Below are 19,962 nucleotides of genomic sequence, written 5' to 3' on the forward strand. Positions count from 1 at the left end.
AAAATAACAGGGCTCTAGCAGCAAAAGCCTTGCTGTTATGTGTAATGAAGATCTAGGATCAAACATCTCAATGGATTCTCTTAAAATAAGTGTATTCTAATTTCCTAGATTATTACCTGCCAAAGCTCAGTGGGTGGGCTCTGAAGGCCTACGCTGTCAGGAATCCCAGGTTCTTAGAATCCTGTCATATCTGTCTGCATCCACCCCCTCAGTGTTTCCAGTTTCCCTTCTCCTGCTTCTGAAAGTAATTCCCTTGGTAGCTGTCACATTAAGATATTGGGATACAGCCTTCCCACTGCACTTTTGGATTCCAGCTGAACCTGATTGTCAACTTTGCTAACAGAAAGTGAGTACAACCTCCTCCAGTGCCTCGAGATTAATTTGCCTTGAGCTAATGAAAGTCAATTTCTAATTTCAACTCTTAATTGTGATCAATAAGGCTTGAATGAAACTTATCCAGACAAACAGGGAGAGAACTGATAGGCAGAATCCATATCCAATGTGGCTATTTAGGATTAAGTACCAGCCAGATCGGATTCTTCAGGTTGAGGTATTTTTCAGGAGCAGAGAGATGACAGCTCAGAGTTATCACAGGAGCAAATCTGGTGAAGTTAAAGAGCACAATAAATGGGTTTAGAGTCCCACAGATTAGCACTGGTGCCTCACACACTTTGTTGGGACAGGTCTGTTCCCTGCAGGTAGTAAGGCCTAAATCCTCACCAAGCCATCACCTCTGACTCTTCACTCCCTCGCTTTACTCTAAATCACCTTAGAACATGGACTGCTTATTTCAGCTCCTGTGGCATTCTCTGAGACACAATGGAGAGGAAAATGTCACAATTCTCCCGCTCTCTTAATTTAGAACAAAAAAATCCACCACAAGACCTTGCACATACACACACTATCATGTCATTTAACCAATCCTATATTTCTAAATAGCTCCCAATCAGGTTATTTTTAACTCAGAAAACTCATTTGATCTTACTGGTGGCTCATGGGCAAGTTTGTTGGCTACAGATAAAAGCTATTCTAGACAGGGCTGTGCATTTGTGTGCTTTTTTGTCCTATTATTGAACACCATGGGCAATATTTTGCAGAGATAAAATAATCAGAATTATATTTTCGAGCCTGATATCAAGGGCAACACTTCCCAAAGTGCTTTGTTTATGCTGCCATTTTTCAGGAACTTTCTCAGTTTGTTGTTCCCACCAGCGTTATGATGAGGGCAACAATTTTAGACACTTGAGTTTAAAATTTCCTTATCATGTCACTTCCCCTTGCTCTAAGCGACACTGGCAGCTTGTATTTGCTACTCATACTCTCAGTAGTAGTCTGTCCTCTTTACAGAGATAGTACTACAATGGTTTTATAACTACACACAGAGAGCAGCAGTAAAAATGTCAGTAAAATTTATCAGCCTTGTATCTGTGTTGAATATCCTTATCATGCATATATTTTGTTTTTTCTCACATTATGGTTACAGTAAATGAATAATGAACCTCTGCAAGCAAATAGAGAGAGGCCTCATCCTCATACAATTGACTGTGTTCACACAAAGGAGATGTGTAAACTAGCTTTGGATCCAGGAGGTGGAAAAGAACAGATGAATCTGTGGAGAAGAATAATACTTGTGGAATGTTTTCTTCTACAGGATATCCCAGCACGTGGGCTGGAACATGGAACTGGGGGAGTTACAAATATACTTCACATACTATACTACATAGTGTGTATACTATACAAATCAAATATTCTTGATACTGCAAAATGCTTGTTTTGGTATTAGGTTAACTCATCACTCCACACTTCAATTCTGTCAGCAACCAGCAGAGAACCAGTTCTCTTACAAAAGAGGAGGAACAAATCTAATAATTACCAATTTCTCCTAAATCTACTCATTACCAATCCCATCCAAACTGGTCTAAGTTCATCAGCATCACATGCAGGGGTAACTTGGCATGTTAGTATCCTTCTGTTTGGTATGAGATTTCTAAAATATAAGGAATTCTTATTTCCCATGGATAAAACAATAGGGATGGGTAGAGAATGATAGATTTATCTTTTCAAGCTACTCCTGGAAACATAAAAGCATCTATAGCTGTTTAGACCACAGAAACACTGGATGAACAAGACAATTTGGACCATCTGTTTACCTTGTTAGACTTCCTTTGTCATGGAAGAAACACTTAACACTGACAAGAGAGAATGGTGAAACTTGAGAAAGATGACAATTCTATAAATCCATAGTTATGATATTTCAGCTGCTTCCCTACAGCTACATCATTGAATAAATAAGGGAATATGGTTGGGCAAAAGGTGCAGTTTTCCCCGAGGAATCAAACAGAATATTCAATTTTTCACAGTGCAGAGGGAGGAGTGCTGCAGTTTGTATGGATTTCAGCTGCCCAGCCTCTAACTGGAACTGATTGGGTGTTTAGGAGCAATCAGTGTTTAACTGGGAGGTTTGAACACAGCCCGTTTAGAGAAGCCAACTGAAGTGATCATCCTGGCAATTCCTCTTAATTGTCTGAGCTGATTAAACGTTTCAGGTCTAATTATTCCCACAATTTTATTTTTAAAAATTATTTTAAAAATAAATAATTTTTGGTAGGGAGACAAGATCAAGAATGAAAAGGATTTTCTTAAGTGGAGAAGAATTTTTGAATGTTTACTTTTAAACCAAAAGTAACTTCTTTTCCCTCCCTTACAAATTTTTCTAACCTCCTGCCCTGCTTTATGTATTTATTCTTCCTTTTTCCTAGAAAAGTAAAACAAATCATCTTCCTTAAAATAAAGGATAGAGTAAATTAATTAACTCAGTTCTGAGACACGAGGGTTTATGAAACTGGAGGATGTGTTAGTTTGTTCTTGGATTTAAAAACAGCAATTTTTGCGGGTCATATCCTGTGCCTTTTTATTTAGCCCGAACTTCCTTTAACATAACTTGGAAGTCCTTGACATGCAGAAAATATGGCTTGACCTCCAGACACGCTGTGGAGCTTGGCATTTCCCTGGAACTTTCCAGGTTTATTGTTGCTACCGGGATCACTACCAGGGTTTAACACCTCTGAATGTTTTCTGTTCTGTCTGCCAGACAGCCACAGGCAAAACGAACGCTGTCACACCTCGTACAGCAGCGAAAGGAGACAGCTGAATTATTTTATCAGTCTTTCCAAAAAACCTTTGAGTGCAGCCTAAAAGAGCTCCCTGAAAAGCATCTGGAGCTGGTAGCAGGATATTAATAGCAAACCCCCGTGAAAGCAAGAGCATGAGAAAGTACCAGATCCTTCTCTAAATTCAAGTAACAGCCCTGATACCTCGCAGGGATGTCAAAGTACAAACCCAGCCCTGTGCTACCAACTTCAGCTCAGGAACTCGGCCAGGATTAAAAAGTTGAGGAGTTTCTCTATTTTGCAAACGCCTTTTACAGACTGACAGCGATTCTCTAAGGAACGGATGGGTGGGTCACTTAGGTTTGTGGTATTATTTAACTCTTTCTTCCTCTTTCTGCTTTATTATTTCACACTCCTTTAATGAGCTGGGTTTCATCCCTTTAGAACTTCCTCCAAGTGCTTTCCTTCTTCTTTCTGTATTTTCTCAACAGATGTTCTTTGTTGTTTCTATTTCAGAAAAATAAAAAAGAATACCCTCCCCTCAAGGTGCAAATCCCAGATTTAAGTTACCGCCTTTGTTTTTATTCCTGTTAAGATGCACAGAGCGTGGAAGCAGAAATTGCACAACTCCATCAGTTTTCAGAAGACAATAAATTAAATTGAATAGTTTTAAACATCTTCATGCAATGCTAGCTTTTTATTAAGCAAATAATTTATTTTGTAATATAAAAAATATATCTTGTAATTGTTTTTAAAAGCTATTTAATATTGAATTACATTAACAGAAATGGAAGAGCTTTTTTAAAAGAATGATAATCTAAATATTTAGAGCTCATTGCTTTCTGCATTAAATTTTCAACTAGCTGGGATGAATTTAAGAAGTATCTTTCAGATTTATTGTACTATACTCAATGTCTACCTTGTTGATAAACCATTTTACTTGCATCTCTCAAGACAGAGGAAGAGTTTGTAAAATTTAGGAGAGGAGAGAAATATTTTTAGGATATTTAGTAATTTTGTAGGATAAACTATTTTTTTCTCAAATCCCCAGAGGCAGATTTAGAACTCTGTGGCTTGGCTCATGCTTTTGGAGATGACTTTATTGTATGTCATGGACAGCATCAGCACTCAGGAAAACAAAGTGATTGTGAATTGTGGGGTGCTAAACCAAAGTATTTAAAAGCCCAAAAATACCTCTCTGAAATTAGTACACAATGTTATTAACGTGATTTGAAGCATTCTGTAGGATCATTTGGGTCAACTGAGAGAGGCTGACAGCCATGAGGAAAGTTTAAATCATTTCAAATCAGTTCTCAATGCACTGGGGAAGGGGAGCAGGCACTTAATGCAGGCTCAGCTCCTCTCCAGCCTGGACACACATCCCAGAAGCTGCAGCTGCTTTTCCCACTCATCCCAGAGGGAATGGAACCAGTTTTACACAGTGATGACTCTCACTCTGTGTTTGTATAGAAGACAATTATTTCCATTGATTTACACAGTTTATACCACTGAGGTAAAAGGTTAAAAGCTTACACTCCTGTTTTATCAATGCTGGGGGCACTTTCACCAACTCACTTCAGGTTAGGACTGATTAATTTTCTCATACAATCTGATACTTTGGATACTTTAAAATTTGAACTTTTTGGAGGGCCAAGCAGAGGAGAGGTTAAGTTAATGTGACACCAGGTAGATCCCTCACTCTCTGAGGAGCAAATTCCAGTGAGAAAGCAGAACTAAGACCAACCCAACACCCCCATGTTCTGCAAGCACAAAGTGCATCTGTCCCAAACAGAGCTGTTCCTCTAATCCCCAGAAATACTGAGGTTCTGACTTCTCATTACCAAATATTTAGGCTTCTACCCAGCTTTTCAGAAGAAAGTGGTAATAAGGGAGCTGAGAGCACAAACTCATTTTAGACAGGCACTTTCATAAATAAATACATGAACTCAATCATATTTCCTCAAGCACAGCAATGAGATGACAAACAGATGACAGGAAAAGCTTGGAAAAAGTCTAAGTTTAAAATATATGTAATGCTGTGTGTGTGTACCTTTAGTTTATTACTTACTGAATTCCAGCTCTTTATTCAGGTTGGAATTCTAGACGATTTATCACTGTTGGGCCCAGAGGTTCCAATAGGAACAGAATGTTTCCCTGGGTTTTCAGGTGATCTATTACAAACTAACAAACCAAACAACTTATTTTTAATATTTATTTTGTTGAGAAAAAGAAAACCGACAAAAACTTGTTGAATTCTCAACTAGAGCATGAGGGTTTCAGCCTTGCAGAACTTGGAGTTAGGACTGAAAGGATTGTGGCAGTTAATTAATCTAACATGCAGAGCACTGTGTTTGTAACACTAACGAGGAACAACTCACCGGGTTCATCTCAGCTCTGAACCTCAGTAAGAAGGTCATAGCCTGAGGTGAAAGGAACAGCCCTCAAAACAGTGCCAAGAAGTTAAAATGCTAAGGGCCTATTTTTACATGCTGCTTCTATTATTAGTTACACCACGTGGAAGTACAGATCCTATGAAAAAATCATATCCTCAAATGAGAGAAAGTATTCAAATTCTTTATTGGAAATGAAGAGCAGAAGAAACTAAAGTTGAAAAATTGTTTGGTACAATTTACCAGGCTTTACTGGATCGTCAAAGGCCAGCAAAAAACAGCTTCAAAATCCTATCCTCTGAGAAAAATAAGGAGCTGCCCACAATTTAACCCAATTAATCAAATATTCCTTTCCTTGTAGTTACAGTTTCCCACTTCGGGTTTGCGTGCATCCAAACCCATTTTCCCATGATCAAAGTTTAGCAGTCCACTTTGTAATCCTGCTCTGCCACCAAACCCATCCAGCTCCAGAGTGCCCAGGGAGTTCAGAGCTGGGAGCAGCAGCACAGCTCCAAATGCTGCCTCAGTTACTCAATCTTTACTTGCCCTCAGCTGTTTTCCATCCAATACAAACATAAACCGAGGTAATCCTGCAATCTGGTTAACTTGTTTAACTTCTGTATTAATTATAGAAGTACCCAAGGGCAGCTATTTCCCACGCACTCCTAATTTATGGCTCTGATGATTACTTCTTTATAAAATGTCTTATTAAAGGCGGGTAATGTTGTTTCTTCTTAATGAAGTACAAAGGCATGGCAGAAATGTTTCTGTAAAACAAGTCCACAGTCTGCAATCATTTTATCTAATCACTAGTGTGTTCTAACAACAAAAATCTGGAATATTTGGTTGGTAATTGAGGTTTCAGCCAACCCAAACAGAAAGCCCTAAAGTACAACTTGCAAAAATGGCCATTTAGCAATGTCATGGGTTCCTAGCGTGTCACGGGTTCCTAACATGTCACACACACATATTGTCCAGGATTCATTTATTTTTATCATCATTTGCATTACATAATTGTGATTGCATTGCATAAGACAGTCTTGCAGCATGCTTCAAAGAGCATTTAATGTTTTAAACTGCTAACTCCATTTCATCTCATTTCTCACATGTTTTTCCTAGACAGCGAGGAGAAAACAAACCAAAAAGGAGCAGGCACCAAGCAATGGGAAGAAAGAAAATGGTGTGGAACAGCCAGAGAATATTTCAGAGTATCAAATACAGTAATAAATAGTATTCTCATTATCTGTGTACTGCATGCCCTGTTGCTTTTGCTTTTAATGTGATCATGTAAGCAATTTAGCCAGACAACAAAAATGAATGAGAGCAAACATCACTGACACAGCAGCCAAGGCACTGAAACTTCTGCTCACAGAATGCAAAGCAAACTAAAAGTTTAACCTTGTATGAAAAGAACCACAACCGAGTTCTTCAAACAGCAGCTGGAGAAATACTCTGCCACTGCTGAAGGCAGTTACAATGAGGGATTTTGAGGATAAAATTGTTAAAGAATTACCAAATAAACTCTCCAGAGGAATGAAGCTCATCACATCCAAAAGGTAGAGTCAAAAGTAGTTCCACACCATGGCCAATAAGATTTTAGTTTCAAGAGTGGTTGTATAAGGTCCAAAAAAAGAATGTGTTAGCACAGATCTAATTCTTCAGTCAGTTTGTACTCAAAAGCAAACAGCCTCACTTAGGAGGAGCAGCATCTGTGCAAATTGCTCTTGGGTCAAAAAAAATCTTGGTGTGAAAAGCTCCTAACAACATTAATTCCCTTTAATGTGTTGTACTACCAGCAATGTTCATTGAAATAAAAGCACTGGAATGAATATATTTCCATAATCTGTTCACTAAGAATGATTTTTTTAATGCTATATAAAGCAATTTCCAAGCACAGTCACCCTTGTGCTTGAAAAATTCAGCATCCTTTTAATCATGAAGTAGGAAGTTTTGAAATGTCACCTTATATGATAACCATTACAAAATATAAATCTGCAATTTAGATAGCTCATTTGAGCTGATATTCTTTTTTAAAAAACGAGTATCAAAATATTTGATTTCCTTCAGTATTTTTAAAAGTGTGGGAGGATGAGCTGAATATGCCTTAGAAACAACAAGAAGAATCCCTCAATGTGTAAAGAATCAGTAGTGTTTGGAAAATGTTTCTTTCTAAACACTACATATTTGTAGATGATAGTGATTTCTAGGCTAAAGGGGATGAAATGTGTGTGCCATGACATCACCAGCACTCACAACATGGGTTCTTTTCAAGAGTGACAGGGCACTACCAGCAGTACTGAAGCTCTTGACTTTCTGCACACCCTCCTGTGGGATGATTTAGGATTTCTTCACAGGGAAACACCAGGATTTCCAGCACCAAAATCCCTTGGGTGTTATGCCAGCATTCTCAGCCATACCCAGCCAGCTCAACAACCACGCCTGGAAGGGATTCCTAATCCTGGAGGGGGCTCCTGTGAGACTTTTACCCAGCTACAGCCTCGGGGTGGGAAATCCCAGACTGCTTTGGGTTGGAAGGGATCTCAAAGATCATCCATTGCCACCCCTGCCATGGGCAGGATTCCTTCCACTATTCCAGGGTGCTCCAAACTTCGTCCAACCTGCCCTTGGACACTCCCAGGGATCCAGGGGCAGCCACAGCTTCTCTGAGCAACCTGTTCCAGGGCATCACCACCCTCCAAGAGAACAATTCCTTCCTGATATCTAATCCAAACCTAGATTAGACTAAATACTCCTAATATGGAGTCTAAATTGAATGTTCTCTATCCAGTCTCATTAACCATAGAAAATGGCCCAGCCAGGTGCAGCCAATATTTCCTGCTGTCATTCACTGTGGGCACAGGCCAACATTATCATTTCTATTGTAAAACCTCACAAAAGATGATGAAAAAAACACCATGTTAAAAAGGATGCAAAGACTTTTTTGTTGGTCCTTGTGATTAATATTAGACATGGCAAGTAGTTAATTATATTTCTTAAAAGGGCTTTGAGATTGCAATCAATAGAATTGATTATAAAAGACAAATTATGAAGGAGTGAAACATCACAGACTATTTAATATGATGCTAAGAAAGCCCATCCAGCATCATAGATGAATTTCAATTTAAAGTGACAACAGTGCCAGCTTTCATGTGATAGGGGTTTAGAGAGCAAGTTAAAAACATGTATATCTGCTATTTAAAGGGACAGAATTCCATCTCTCCCCTCAACAGAGAAAGAACAGTCTTCAAGAGCTTACTTTATTTTAAAAAAGGATTTATTTAAAAGGATTTCTGCTCATGGAAAATTACAAGAAGGTTTTCTTCAGCTGAACATTGCAAGTTGAGGGGCAAAACCTCCATTCCCATTTAACTGTCCCCATTTTACATAACTCCAGGGTTAAAAGGGTGAGCCTACATTGCTTTTCTTGGTTTGTTATAGTAAGACTGTGGGAAATCCATAGGCAAAAAATATTTTCTCTCTTGAAGAGAAAGAAAGGATCAATTAAAAGAACTCCCTTCAAATACTACATTTTATTGAAATCTAAGTTTTCTGTGAATGTTGCACAGAAACATTCTTCACAGTATTCTGTGAAGAAATGTGAAAGGACAGTGCTCAGAAGTTTTTCTTTTCATGTTCCAAGCCAAAGCAAGGCTTTTGCAATCCTTAAAAAGCAATCACATTGTCATCATGGACTCAGTTAAGCACTTACAATGATGTAACAATAAAGTTCAATTTTATTTTACTTACCAACTTCTACAAACTCAACACTGGAGAAGCATGGCTACATTCAAATGAAATTTAAATTCCTAAATGAATGTTTGAAAGCAAAAATATTGTACTTCCAAAATCACTGAAAATAAACCTGAACCTAGAAATAATACCTGCTGTATCTATTCTTATCAAAGCCTCAGGGAAAAAAAAAAAAAGAGAGAGAAAAAGAAAAGCAAGAAGAATATGCAGTTGAATTTTTCAAAATACTTCATTTGCACGGGGGGAAAAAAAAAAGTGTAGCAGCAAGACAAATTTGTTCTTCCTGGTGGCACAACTTTTAAGAGTCTGGCTGTGTCCTCTCTTGGCAAGCACAACTTTGCTGATTTGTTTTTGGGAGGTCTTGTCAAGAGCTGGCTTTTTAAATGTGTCAGGTTTAATAAAAGCATCAGTAGGAAGAGGAAGAGGAAGAGACCAGAGCATGATATGCAACTTTGTTACATCAAGTTAGTAACTTCTTCCTTTACTATGAGTCAGAAATCAGGTCTGATTCAGCAGGAGCAAGCGATGGTCTCATATTTAATGTTTTAAGGCCTTAGTGTGTTTGTTTCTACATAGAAACGATGTGAATTATACCTTTTTCTCTTGAGTAATATGGTCCAGCTACAGCCTGAAAGTTCATTTTGTGGTTATCAGCCAGTGTTCCAAGGCAATCCCCTTCTGACTATTTCCTCCATCTAATGTACCTCCTATTGATGGCTTTCATTCAGTGGAGGGTCACTAAGAAAACACACTGTGCTCATTTCATGGCATTTAGACAGATATAAAGATTACATTAATCTAATTTTCCAAGCATATGTTGCCTCTAGGGAAAAAAACAAAAACAAACCAAACCAAAACAAAATAACAACAACAAGAAAAAAAAAAAAAGCAGAAAAAAAACAGGAACAGGAAACCTCAAAGGAGAATATGAGTCTTTTGGAAAATAGCAGGAAAACCTCATAAATTAGAACTCTCTGATACTGATCTACACAGTGGCAGGAAAACATTATATATTGTCATGATTAGCAGTATGTTCTCATTTCTGAAATGGTCTTACTTTCCTCAAAGAGGTCTAAAGCTCTGTGCTTAAAATAGCTGAAAAACAGCTGTTGGATTTTTCACAGCAATGGGTTTTATCTTCATGCTACATGGAATACAAACCAGTCATTTGACTAATATATAGTTGCAGAAAACATGTCTTCAGAATAGGGTCTCTCCTGCTAATAAACCAAGGAAATATTCCCTTTTACATGAGTTCTCATGTGCTTTTTTTATTTAGGGTTTCTTTTTTTTTTTTTTTTACTTTAACTCTTTCATGACTGTTTGGCACAAGAGCAGCTTTACTCACACGTATCAAGTTTCCCACCTCTGGAACCAGCTGACCAGCTGAACCCTTGGCTGTAAAGGGTGAAAACATTCTGCTTCTGCCTGTTTTATAGTCTTGTCACACTTTAAGTTTTTCTGGTGACTAGAGAGTGAACTAAAAATAAAGTACCATACCTGAAGAATACTTTTGCATATTGGCACTTACCTCAGATTCCACCATCATTCAAGAAAAAGCTATTTCAGTTTAGCTCTGTCTTGTTAGATCTGGCTTATAATATTTTAAAATGTTTTATTTAAGGCTTTAGGAAACTATTTTCTTGCAACATAATCCCCTGCTCCCTTGATTTTGAGGCGGACTTGGTTTTTGCCTACAGGAGGAAGCCTGCATTGATTTCATTGATTTCACCACAAACAAAGCCAGGGGATGCTTCATTCAGTGGCCATCCAAAGATTTATACTAAAGGCTGAAAAAAGCCAAAGAGCCACAACCTGGCAAGAGCTGTCTCTATAAAAAGTTTCCTCTCAAAAGGTCTTTTTTTAAATTTTTTTTTTTTGCTTATTAATTTCAGCCATGAATATGAGCTTCAGAAACTGGGGAATCTGGGGTATGGGGACAGGCAGAGAGAGAAGGGATGGGGGAGGAATTCCAGTTCAAAATCATCACATAGCTATACTTCAAATAATACTTTCAGATAATCTGCACATTTAAAACTTTATTCCCACTAACGTGACTTTGGATTTCACAAGCCTGTTTAAAAATAACCCAACAAACCACGTCCTAAATAGATAGAAGGGACTTGCCTCCCTGCTCCCTACCACATCCTATGAATGTGCTGCTGTATTCCAGAGACTTTCCAAAGGTGGCAGGGCGAGCATGTGTGAATAGGAGAGCTTTGTCCTCTGCAGCTATCATTGTGCTGTCCCTATCGTCCACAAACGCGGAGGGCAGATGAGAACTGGATAGAAAACAGACCATGCAGTTGTAAAACCCGGTTCTTTTCTCTCTTTATTTATTTATTTCTGCGACTGAGTAACACCTCTCATTACAATTACCGGTTCAATGGCAGAAAATCTCCCCGGTGTGCTGTGAGGATTTTCACAGCTTCATTTGTCTCCTCCTGTGGCATCAGTTTAAAAAGGTTCCTAAAGAATTGCCACTAACAACCGTTTCTATTTCGAGCTTTCAAAGCCGGACCTGAGCACAATACAAGGCACTGGTAACTGATCTTTACGTTTCAGTCCACAGACTTTCCACACTGGGAATAGATCCCATCTGTTTCCTCTTTATGCACCAGCCTTTAGAAAGCACAGATCTGGAAACTGCCTCCGTACAGAACCGAGTATAGCCGGCTTTCCCCAGCTGACGGCAGAAAAATCCCCATGATTATGGATAGCTTTCTCCCAAGGTTTCCTACTTCTCTTTTCTCCCCAGTCTGTGTGGTTTCCACCATGTGCGGTGGTTTTTTAGAAGGGTGAAGGGGTTGGACCTGTGGACTCTTTCTTTGCCCCTTCTTCTTTTCCCTTCTTGGCAGAGGTTTCCCCATTTACCAGCCCTCACAGGGGGAACATTTCAGTTTCAAGCCCCAGCACAATCAACCACAGGCAAACCCCCCTCCTTGCTTTGGCACCAGAGCGTGAGACATTTCCTTCACCGCTCTCCCTCCCCAGCAAGCTGCTCTCCAGATGGATGCTCGTGGCTCTCCCTTGTCTCTTCCTTTCGCTTGTCCCAGAGGGAAGCAGAGGGAGAGGATTCCTTAGGGCAGGGGCAGCCGCACAGAGCAGGACGCTGTGACCCCGGCATGCTCAGCATCACCCAAGTCCTGAACTCTTCTGCCTCGGGGATCTCCCCTGTCATCGCTGCCCTCCCTCAGCCCCTCATTGGTGAGTCCCTTAGTCTGGCATTGGGGAGTCCCTCAGCCCCTCACTGGGGAGTCCCTCAGCCCCTCACTGGGGAGTCCCTCAGCCCCACAATCGGGGTCCCCTCAGCCCCGCGCCCTGCCCCGCTCCCCTCAGCCCGGCACTCACTACTTGTAGAGCTGCTGCAGGCAGAGGTCCAGGCACTCGCCCTCCACCTCCTCCTCCGTGATGTACTCCGAGAGCGGCCGGGGCAGCGAGGGCAGCGGCGGGGGCGGCGGCGGCGGGGCGGGCGGCTGAGGGTCGCCGGCTTCGCCCTCGCCGCCTTCTCCCTCCTCCGTCTCGGCGGCTGCTCCCGCTTCTCCCTCTGCCCCGGGCTCCTCATCAGCGTCGCCCGCGGCTTCGGCAGCGGGAGGGGGGACCGCCGGCTCCGGCTCGGGCTCCGGCTCGGGCTCCGGCTCGGGCTCCGGCTCTGCCCCGAAGGGCCCGCGGAACTCGCCCAGGAACAGCTCGAGGAAGCGGCGGTAGGTCTTCTCCTCCGCGCTGCCGCCGCCGCCGCTGCCCGAGCCGCCCGCGGCCATCGCTTCGCATTCCCGGCCGCCCGCCGGCGGATCAGCACTGCGCCCGCAGAGAGCTCCCTGCCCGCCGCCTCCTCCTCCTCCTCCCTCCCGCCTGCCGCCTGCGCGCGCGCTCCCGAGCCGGGCCCGCGAGGCCGCGCACGCCGCGGGGGGCGAAGGGGGGGGGGGGGGGGGGGGGAGGGAGCGCGCCTGGGCGTCGGGAGCGCGCGCGGCGCTGAGGGGGGCCCGGCGGGGTCCGGCGGCCGCCCGAGGGGGCGGCTCGGGCCGCGGCAGCGGCGGGGGAGCGGGAGCGGCGGCAGCCGCGCCGCTGTGATGAGTCACGCGCAGGCAGCCAGACGCGTAGGTTCCTCACAGGAACCCGGAGGAAACCTGAGCGCACATCGCCTGTTACCTAATCCCTGCCTCCTTCGGGGCTTCCCTGGAGCTTCCGCCGCCGGCGCCTCCGCGGCTGCCGGAGGGTGCGCGGGGCCGGGGCGGCAGCGGGGACGGCCCGGGCTCACCCCGCCCTGAGGGGACGCCGCTGTCCCGCCGAGCCGCGGCCCGGGCCGGGGCCAGGAGCAGCCTCGGAGAGCGGGTTTGACATCGGAGCGGGTTTTCGTGAGGGGAACCGGCCGTGAGGAAGGAGGAGGAGGGTAGGTTTAGTTTAGGCGTTCGGAAGGAATTCTTCGCTGTGAGGGTGGTGATGGCCCGGCAGAGGTTGCCCGGGGAAACTGTGGCCGCCCCATCCCTAGAACTGTCCAAGGCCAGGTTGGATGGAGCTCTGAATCCCAGGTTCTGTGGAAAATGTCCCCGCCTATGGCAGGGGTTGGAATAGATGATCTTTAAGCTTCCTTCCAACCCAAACCATTCCATGATCCCACGATAAGTTACATATTACACAATATCTACTCATTCCGTGTTCTGGGAAAGCAGAGTTTGTGAGAAAACGAAGATGCTACACCAACCAAAACTTAAAAGATAACCTGTCAGTGAGAGGCAAACTGTAGTGAATATTCTTTCGCTGTCTAATGAATGTCTTTCATTTGTGAAAGGCATTTTGACTTGTTTTATTCATTGCTGCTATTTTCAGAGCTATCAGGTCCATAAATACCAATAATGAACAGGTATAATTGCCACACATTTAAAATAGCTTGTACACATGGGAGGGAACGATATCCTTGATGTCAGCTATACCTTGAGAAATGGCCAAATCACAAGCCTCATATGTAAAAAGATGCCCAAGTATTTATGTATTGTAACAAGGACAGTATCTTGCTGAAACCTGTTGTTCTCTTGCATTGTAGCAATTACCTCTGCATGTCAGGTGCTCCTGTAAATCTGTCTTCTGTTTGGTGAATTATTTTAGAGCCAAACTAATTTTAGAATATTTCCGGCAACTGCATTGACTGATCATATTGCAATCTTGTGAATATGTAAAAGCCCTGAGAGTTAAAAATGTGATTCTTACACTTAGTCTTTCACAGCTGACAGTGACAGAAAATCACATTGCTTGTCCTGGAAGGTTACCTCTAAGCAATATTTTTCTTTATGCCATTTCTTTATTTTCTATTTAATACTCATTTATTTAGGGAATGCCAGGTGGGTTTGCAGGGTGAGAAACATTGAAAGGTAATAAACACTGCAGTTTGTTTTGAGCAGAGAGAGCTCCCAGTTGCAGCTGACGATGTCACTGATGGATCTTGTTTGGTTTTTTTCTTTTTTTTTTTTTTATGTTTGTGTGTTCTGCATCATCAGTGAGTCACAAGCCCCGGGAGGATGTATATCAATGCAAGTATCACAAAGCAGTTTTAACTTCATGATCAGTTGTTTTTCACTCAGAATCCAGAGGCAGTTGGAGTTTCTAAGAAACTATAATCCAGATAATCTTAATGTAATATGATCTGAATTATAAAAATTCCTATTATTAAAATGTCAAAGAGAAGCCACAGCTGGTTCAACAAGATGCAAGATCAGCTTCATGTTTTATGACAAACAGCAATTAAAAACATCTAAGAAAAGATTTAAAAGCATTTAGGCACCCTTTTTCTAACATTTTTGTTTATTTTTATATCTTTTTAGTTGTTTCAAACAGCACAGAAGAGTATTGGGAGTAATACCTACTCTGTTTCATGTTGAAATGTTAAAGTTACCAGATGTCCTTGATTCATCTTGGCAGTCCCCATGTGCTTTTCATCATTTGCCTTGTGACAGAAGCCACTAATTAAAATGAAATAGAGTAGAACTCCATTCTCAGGACACTTTGTCAACTTTTGGCACTACGGTCAGGCCGGGATTGTTTTGCTCTGATGTTAAATGGAGAGTTGATGGCTCCAAGCCATGCTGACATTTGTTTCTGAGAGGGAAACCATTCCCATTAAGCTGGAACACGGAGCATACGGTCACTGTGGGTGGTGTGGCTGAGCCAGGCAGGAGGAACCTGCTGGCCCTGCTCTCTGTGGGGCTACTGGGGTGGCCAATTCCCCCAGAAGGAGCCACCCTGCTCCTCGGTGCTGCCCAGAAAAGGAAGCTCTGAGCACCCACTGATCCCTCAGAGCGTGTGCTGGGTGCTGCTGTGAAATGTTTGGAGTGTTCAGGAACTCTGGGAGCTAAATTTTGAGTGCCTGGCTGTGCTCTGGTTATTGTTGGGTGGACGGTTCCTATGGGATGAGGGGAGGTGGGTGGGATAAACTCAACAGTCTGAGACCATTGGAAATCATATAGACAATAAGGCTTGCACTCCATGTGAGAAGGAAACACAGGTGTTTGTATCCTTTTCAGCTTAATCATGTTACTTTTTGTTTAAAAAAGGAACATTTTACAGTATTGTTTTAGAAGAAATCTGTTTCATTTTAGCCTTAAAATGATGCCTTCCTCTTTCTCATTTGCTGTTGAGAAATAAGCAGGGTTTGAACAGGCCTTGGGGAGATGACCTGAATTGTATGGAGGGCAAAAAGAAGTGCTTTTAAATTCTTTGTAACCTTTGGAAGTGACTCCTGTGGCCTGACAAACAGGAGACAGGTAGGGTCATGAAGAATGCTTTGACAATACTTACCATAGCTGTGATACATAATCTGACACCATACAAATTAGTTTAATGGCAAAAATCCAATGGTAAATGCCTCTTCAAAGTAGGGCTTCTTTCTCAAAAATTAGGGCTTTTGCAGTACACCTGAATTAATTTTAGCAGCTATATTCAGCTTTAATAATTCCAGTCACTTAAGACTAAAGACAGCAAGAATTTGTAAGGAATACAGCAAGAAGACTCTTGTTGACAGAGTCAACATCCATCAAACTGCAGTTCATCTTCTTAGGTTCAGCCTGGTCAACTGCAGCTTTAAAAAGCTAAGTAACTTCTGTCACCACAATTTTACTGGCTCCTTGACCATAATAAGGATTTCTTTGGGGTGTCAAGAAAGCAATTCTCTATTTTTCTTCCTCTTACTGTTTCTTTTTTAAAGTTTTTGAGGTCAAGTCAGCTTTTCCAGATTAATAGTCAAAGATTATTCTGAAATATCCCTATCCAGTGCAAGACACGGGATTTCAGGCCTGAATCCCACTTCCAGTTGTCATGGAAATTTCCAGTCCCATCACAAAGGAAAATTCCATGTTCAGCCTTCCATCCAGACCCCTGTTCAGGAAAGGGTGTGCTTTGAATTAGTGTCCCCCTCAAATCCCATTGATGCAGCTCACTCTAACTTCTTTCAACAGTCCCAAACCCTATGATTTAGCCACAGAAACTTGTGTTCATTTCACAAATTAATGAATGAATGGCTTTTCAAGAGATGGATTTATGTGATGTAACACACTTACTATCAAAAGTGTAGTAAGCAGTAACTTTATCTAGTAAAAAAAAAAAAAGTGTTACAATCTCTTATTGACAGGCTGCACTTCATAGACATTTTCTTGCTAAGGAGACAACTTGTTCTTTAGCCCAAACCATTTTAATTTAGTAACATATATGATACCAAAAGAATTACTAAGTGAGTGTAGTTGTAACTGTGTTGCTAAAATTGCAGCAGTTCACACTAAATAAATTAAGAGTATTAGAGGGATGTGTGTCAGAAACTTAAACCTCCAAAATAATGGAAACTGAGCAAGTACTCAAACAGCACATTCATGGCCTTTGAGAAAAATGTCCAGATCCAATTAGAACCATTTGTTGAGGCCTGTAGAGTTTCTTTTTTACTTTCGTATATATCTTACAAAATATTTTAAACATTCCCCCTTCTCATTGTTTGAAACTGAATTGTGAATTATTATGTTTTTAATATCTCAGTGCTTCTTTGGCTCTGTGTAAATCAATGGCAAGTAATTCTAGTAATAAAATGAGCAGTATTAGCTATAATTCTTGAAGGATGGCTTAGTAAAATACAGACTTTCCTATGCATTCTTTGGGCACATAATCTAACGTTTTTACTGCTTGTGTAATGATGGTTTTAATGCCATTTATTATTTCAGTAGATAGGGTTCAAACTGTGTAGAGCTTAGGCTCTTTAAGAGATAGATAGTGGATATTGTAGGAATATTTCTTGCTTGTGGGAAGCAAGACAGGAGCTGACAGTTTAACAGTGGGTGCATTTGTGGGTGAAATTCAGTACTGGGAAAGGGGCCAGTTCCCGGTGATTTCATTCTTTAGGAGAGAACATTAATGCAGGCATCTTTCTGTAGCCAAAGGAAGGCAGCTCCCCTGACCCTAATCATCCCAAATGAGCGCATGGCCAGCAGCCACGAGACACCGAGTGCCCAGCCTGGGGAGCGGCAGAGGGAAGCCCGGAGCAGGGAGCAGCTGGCAGCGCTTCCTGGAGCCGAGGGGCGGAGGAGGACGAGGAGGAGGAGGAGGAGGAGGAGGAGGAGGAGGAGGAGGGCTGGCCAGGCTGCTCCCGGCCACTGCCAGCGCCACATTCCCCTGCAGCCAGGCTCCCTGCGGAGCTCTTAGCACGGCCCTGCCGCTTTGGGAACACAGGCTGACTGACCCCCTGCTTCTCATCCTCTTAAAAAACTGTTATTTCCCTTCTGTAGTATTTGTGTTACTGCCATGTCAGCGCTCTGTTTATTCCATTTCTCTCAAGGGTAAGAAAGCATCAAACCACACTTCTAAACTTACCACGTGTATTTCATATAGAATTAAAACAGTACAACACATCTTAATGTGCCTTTCTAGAGAATTATTATCCTGAGCGTGGTAAAGACAGTCTCTTTGGAGAAGCTGGAGCACCGTGACTTGCCCTTCCAACTTTCCTATCTTCCTTTGTTCAGGACAAGGGTGGAGTTCAAAAAGCAGGCAGGGAGGATTTCACCTTTGTTGTTAAGCCATGAAATACCTGTAAACCTGATCCTAAATTTAGTCCCCCTGTAAAAGAACTAAAGGAACAGGAACTGAAATTGAACAGGAAAATGGTTGTGATATTTTAAATGTACTTTTCTCAGCTCTGTATTCAGCACTCAGGTTAGTGGCCAAATCTCCTTTCCACACAAATCAATCACTTTGTGACTGACTTCAATAGGAGACTGATTTCCTACCTTGAACCCTGGCTACACCTTTGTACCCCAGTGATGTTAGTTCTTCTCTCTGTTTTCTTAAATTTACTCGCAGGCTCACAGGTTCCTCAGTATTTCATAATGGAAAAGGTGCAGAACACATCAAATCAGGAACAAATAAATTGTTATTTTCCCTGTCCAAACTAAAAGAGTTTCAAAGCAGGACTCAGGGCCTGAGAATTCTCCTGTGACCGCAGTGTTTGCCTGTTGCCAAGGCCTGTGGTGGGATCTGGATTCTTGTTGTGGTGACAAAGTAAGTTCCTCCACCACAAGTAAATGTCGTCCCCACAAAATGGAATAATTTCAAACTCAGCATGACAGTTAAAGCCCTTGGCTTTCAGCAAACTGGGACTTAAGCAGCAAATCAAACAACCCATTTTCTTTTTGATGCAGTGCCATGAGGTTGGCTGCTTAGAATCTCACTTTTTGTGCAGTAATAGCATTCTCTTCTGCCCCTCGCTGTTGGGCACTGATGCTGAGACATGCATGAGAATTTCAGGCACATATGGGGAAAAAAATCAACTTGCCATGGAAGATTTACTGGTGAGGCAACGGTCAAATTTTTTCTTTCTCTGCAATTCTGAGCCTGGAACAGCTTCCTTGTCTCCAGCAGATGAGAACGAAATCTGGCTCATTTAATCTAATTTTGTCTCCGCCAACAGATCCTTCTCTCAGTTCTGGTCTGCAGAGCTGATTTTTATAATAGCTTCAATAGGAAAAAAAAAGAAGAGAAAAATTTAAAAATCTCAGTATAGATAGCCTCCAATATTTCCCCTGGACATTTTGTAACTCCCACTGTTAACCAGTAACTGTGCATCTTTTTTATTTGAATAACGATGCCCATAACACTGGAAGCTCTAACATTTACTCAGCCAAGACCATTTATCTTGTTATAACAGGATCAGCATCTCAGCTGGGGCTTCTGGATGCTACTCTACTACAAACAAAATTAAAACCACCAGTCAGCTGAAATTAATAGTATATGGGAGCCACCCTGTTACTCTGCTCACACACAGAAGGACGTGTGGAGGGTGTTAAATCCCAGCACAATGCACCGACAGAAATGGATTTTTCCATAATTACCAAACCCCTCAGATAGCAGCTATCACCAGGAACCAGGAGAGCTCCTGAAAATATTGCTCAAACAATCCTAATGGATGGTTTTCCTCGTGGCTACGTAGGCAAGAGCTCGGTGCCAGCTGCCCCCCTCCTCCTGCACTGCAATACGTAGGAAGCCTTTATTCCCAAACGGGAGCGTTTGCTTGCTGACATCACATGCGGTAGGATCCTTTTGTTTGCCTGTGTCTCCTGCATTGAAATGTTTGTCTGAGTCACAGATCCCGCTGCCTCCCTTCCCCTATGTCATGCTGCTTGCTTCAGAGCTTCTCCCTGACTCACAGTTTTTAAATTTTGACACAGCCCGGTTTGCTGCATGGC

At 42.1% G+C, this 19,962-nt stretch overlaps 1 protein-coding gene across 1 annotated transcript in view; it reads right to left on the minus strand.

Annotated features, from left to right (window-relative positions):
• The window catches only part of PPM1E (protein phosphatase, Mg2+/Mn2+ dependent 1E), a 57,224-nt gene extending 44,213 nt beyond the window's left edge, over nucleotides 1–13,011 (minus strand). Inside the window, exon 1 of the mRNA XM_062507068.1 lies at nucleotides 12,602–13,011. Coding sequence (XP_062363052.1) covers nucleotides 12,602–13,011 — 410 coding nt within the window. The remainder of the gene's footprint in view (nucleotides 1–12,601) is intronic.
• Nucleotides 13,012–19,962: the final 6,951 nt, after the last annotated feature.

This window comes from Cinclus cinclus, chromosome 22, assembly GCF_963662255.1.
Source record: "Cinclus cinclus chromosome 22, bCinCin1.1, whole genome shotgun sequence".
NCBI lineage: Eukaryota > Metazoa > Chordata > Aves > Passeriformes > Cinclidae > Cinclus > Cinclus cinclus.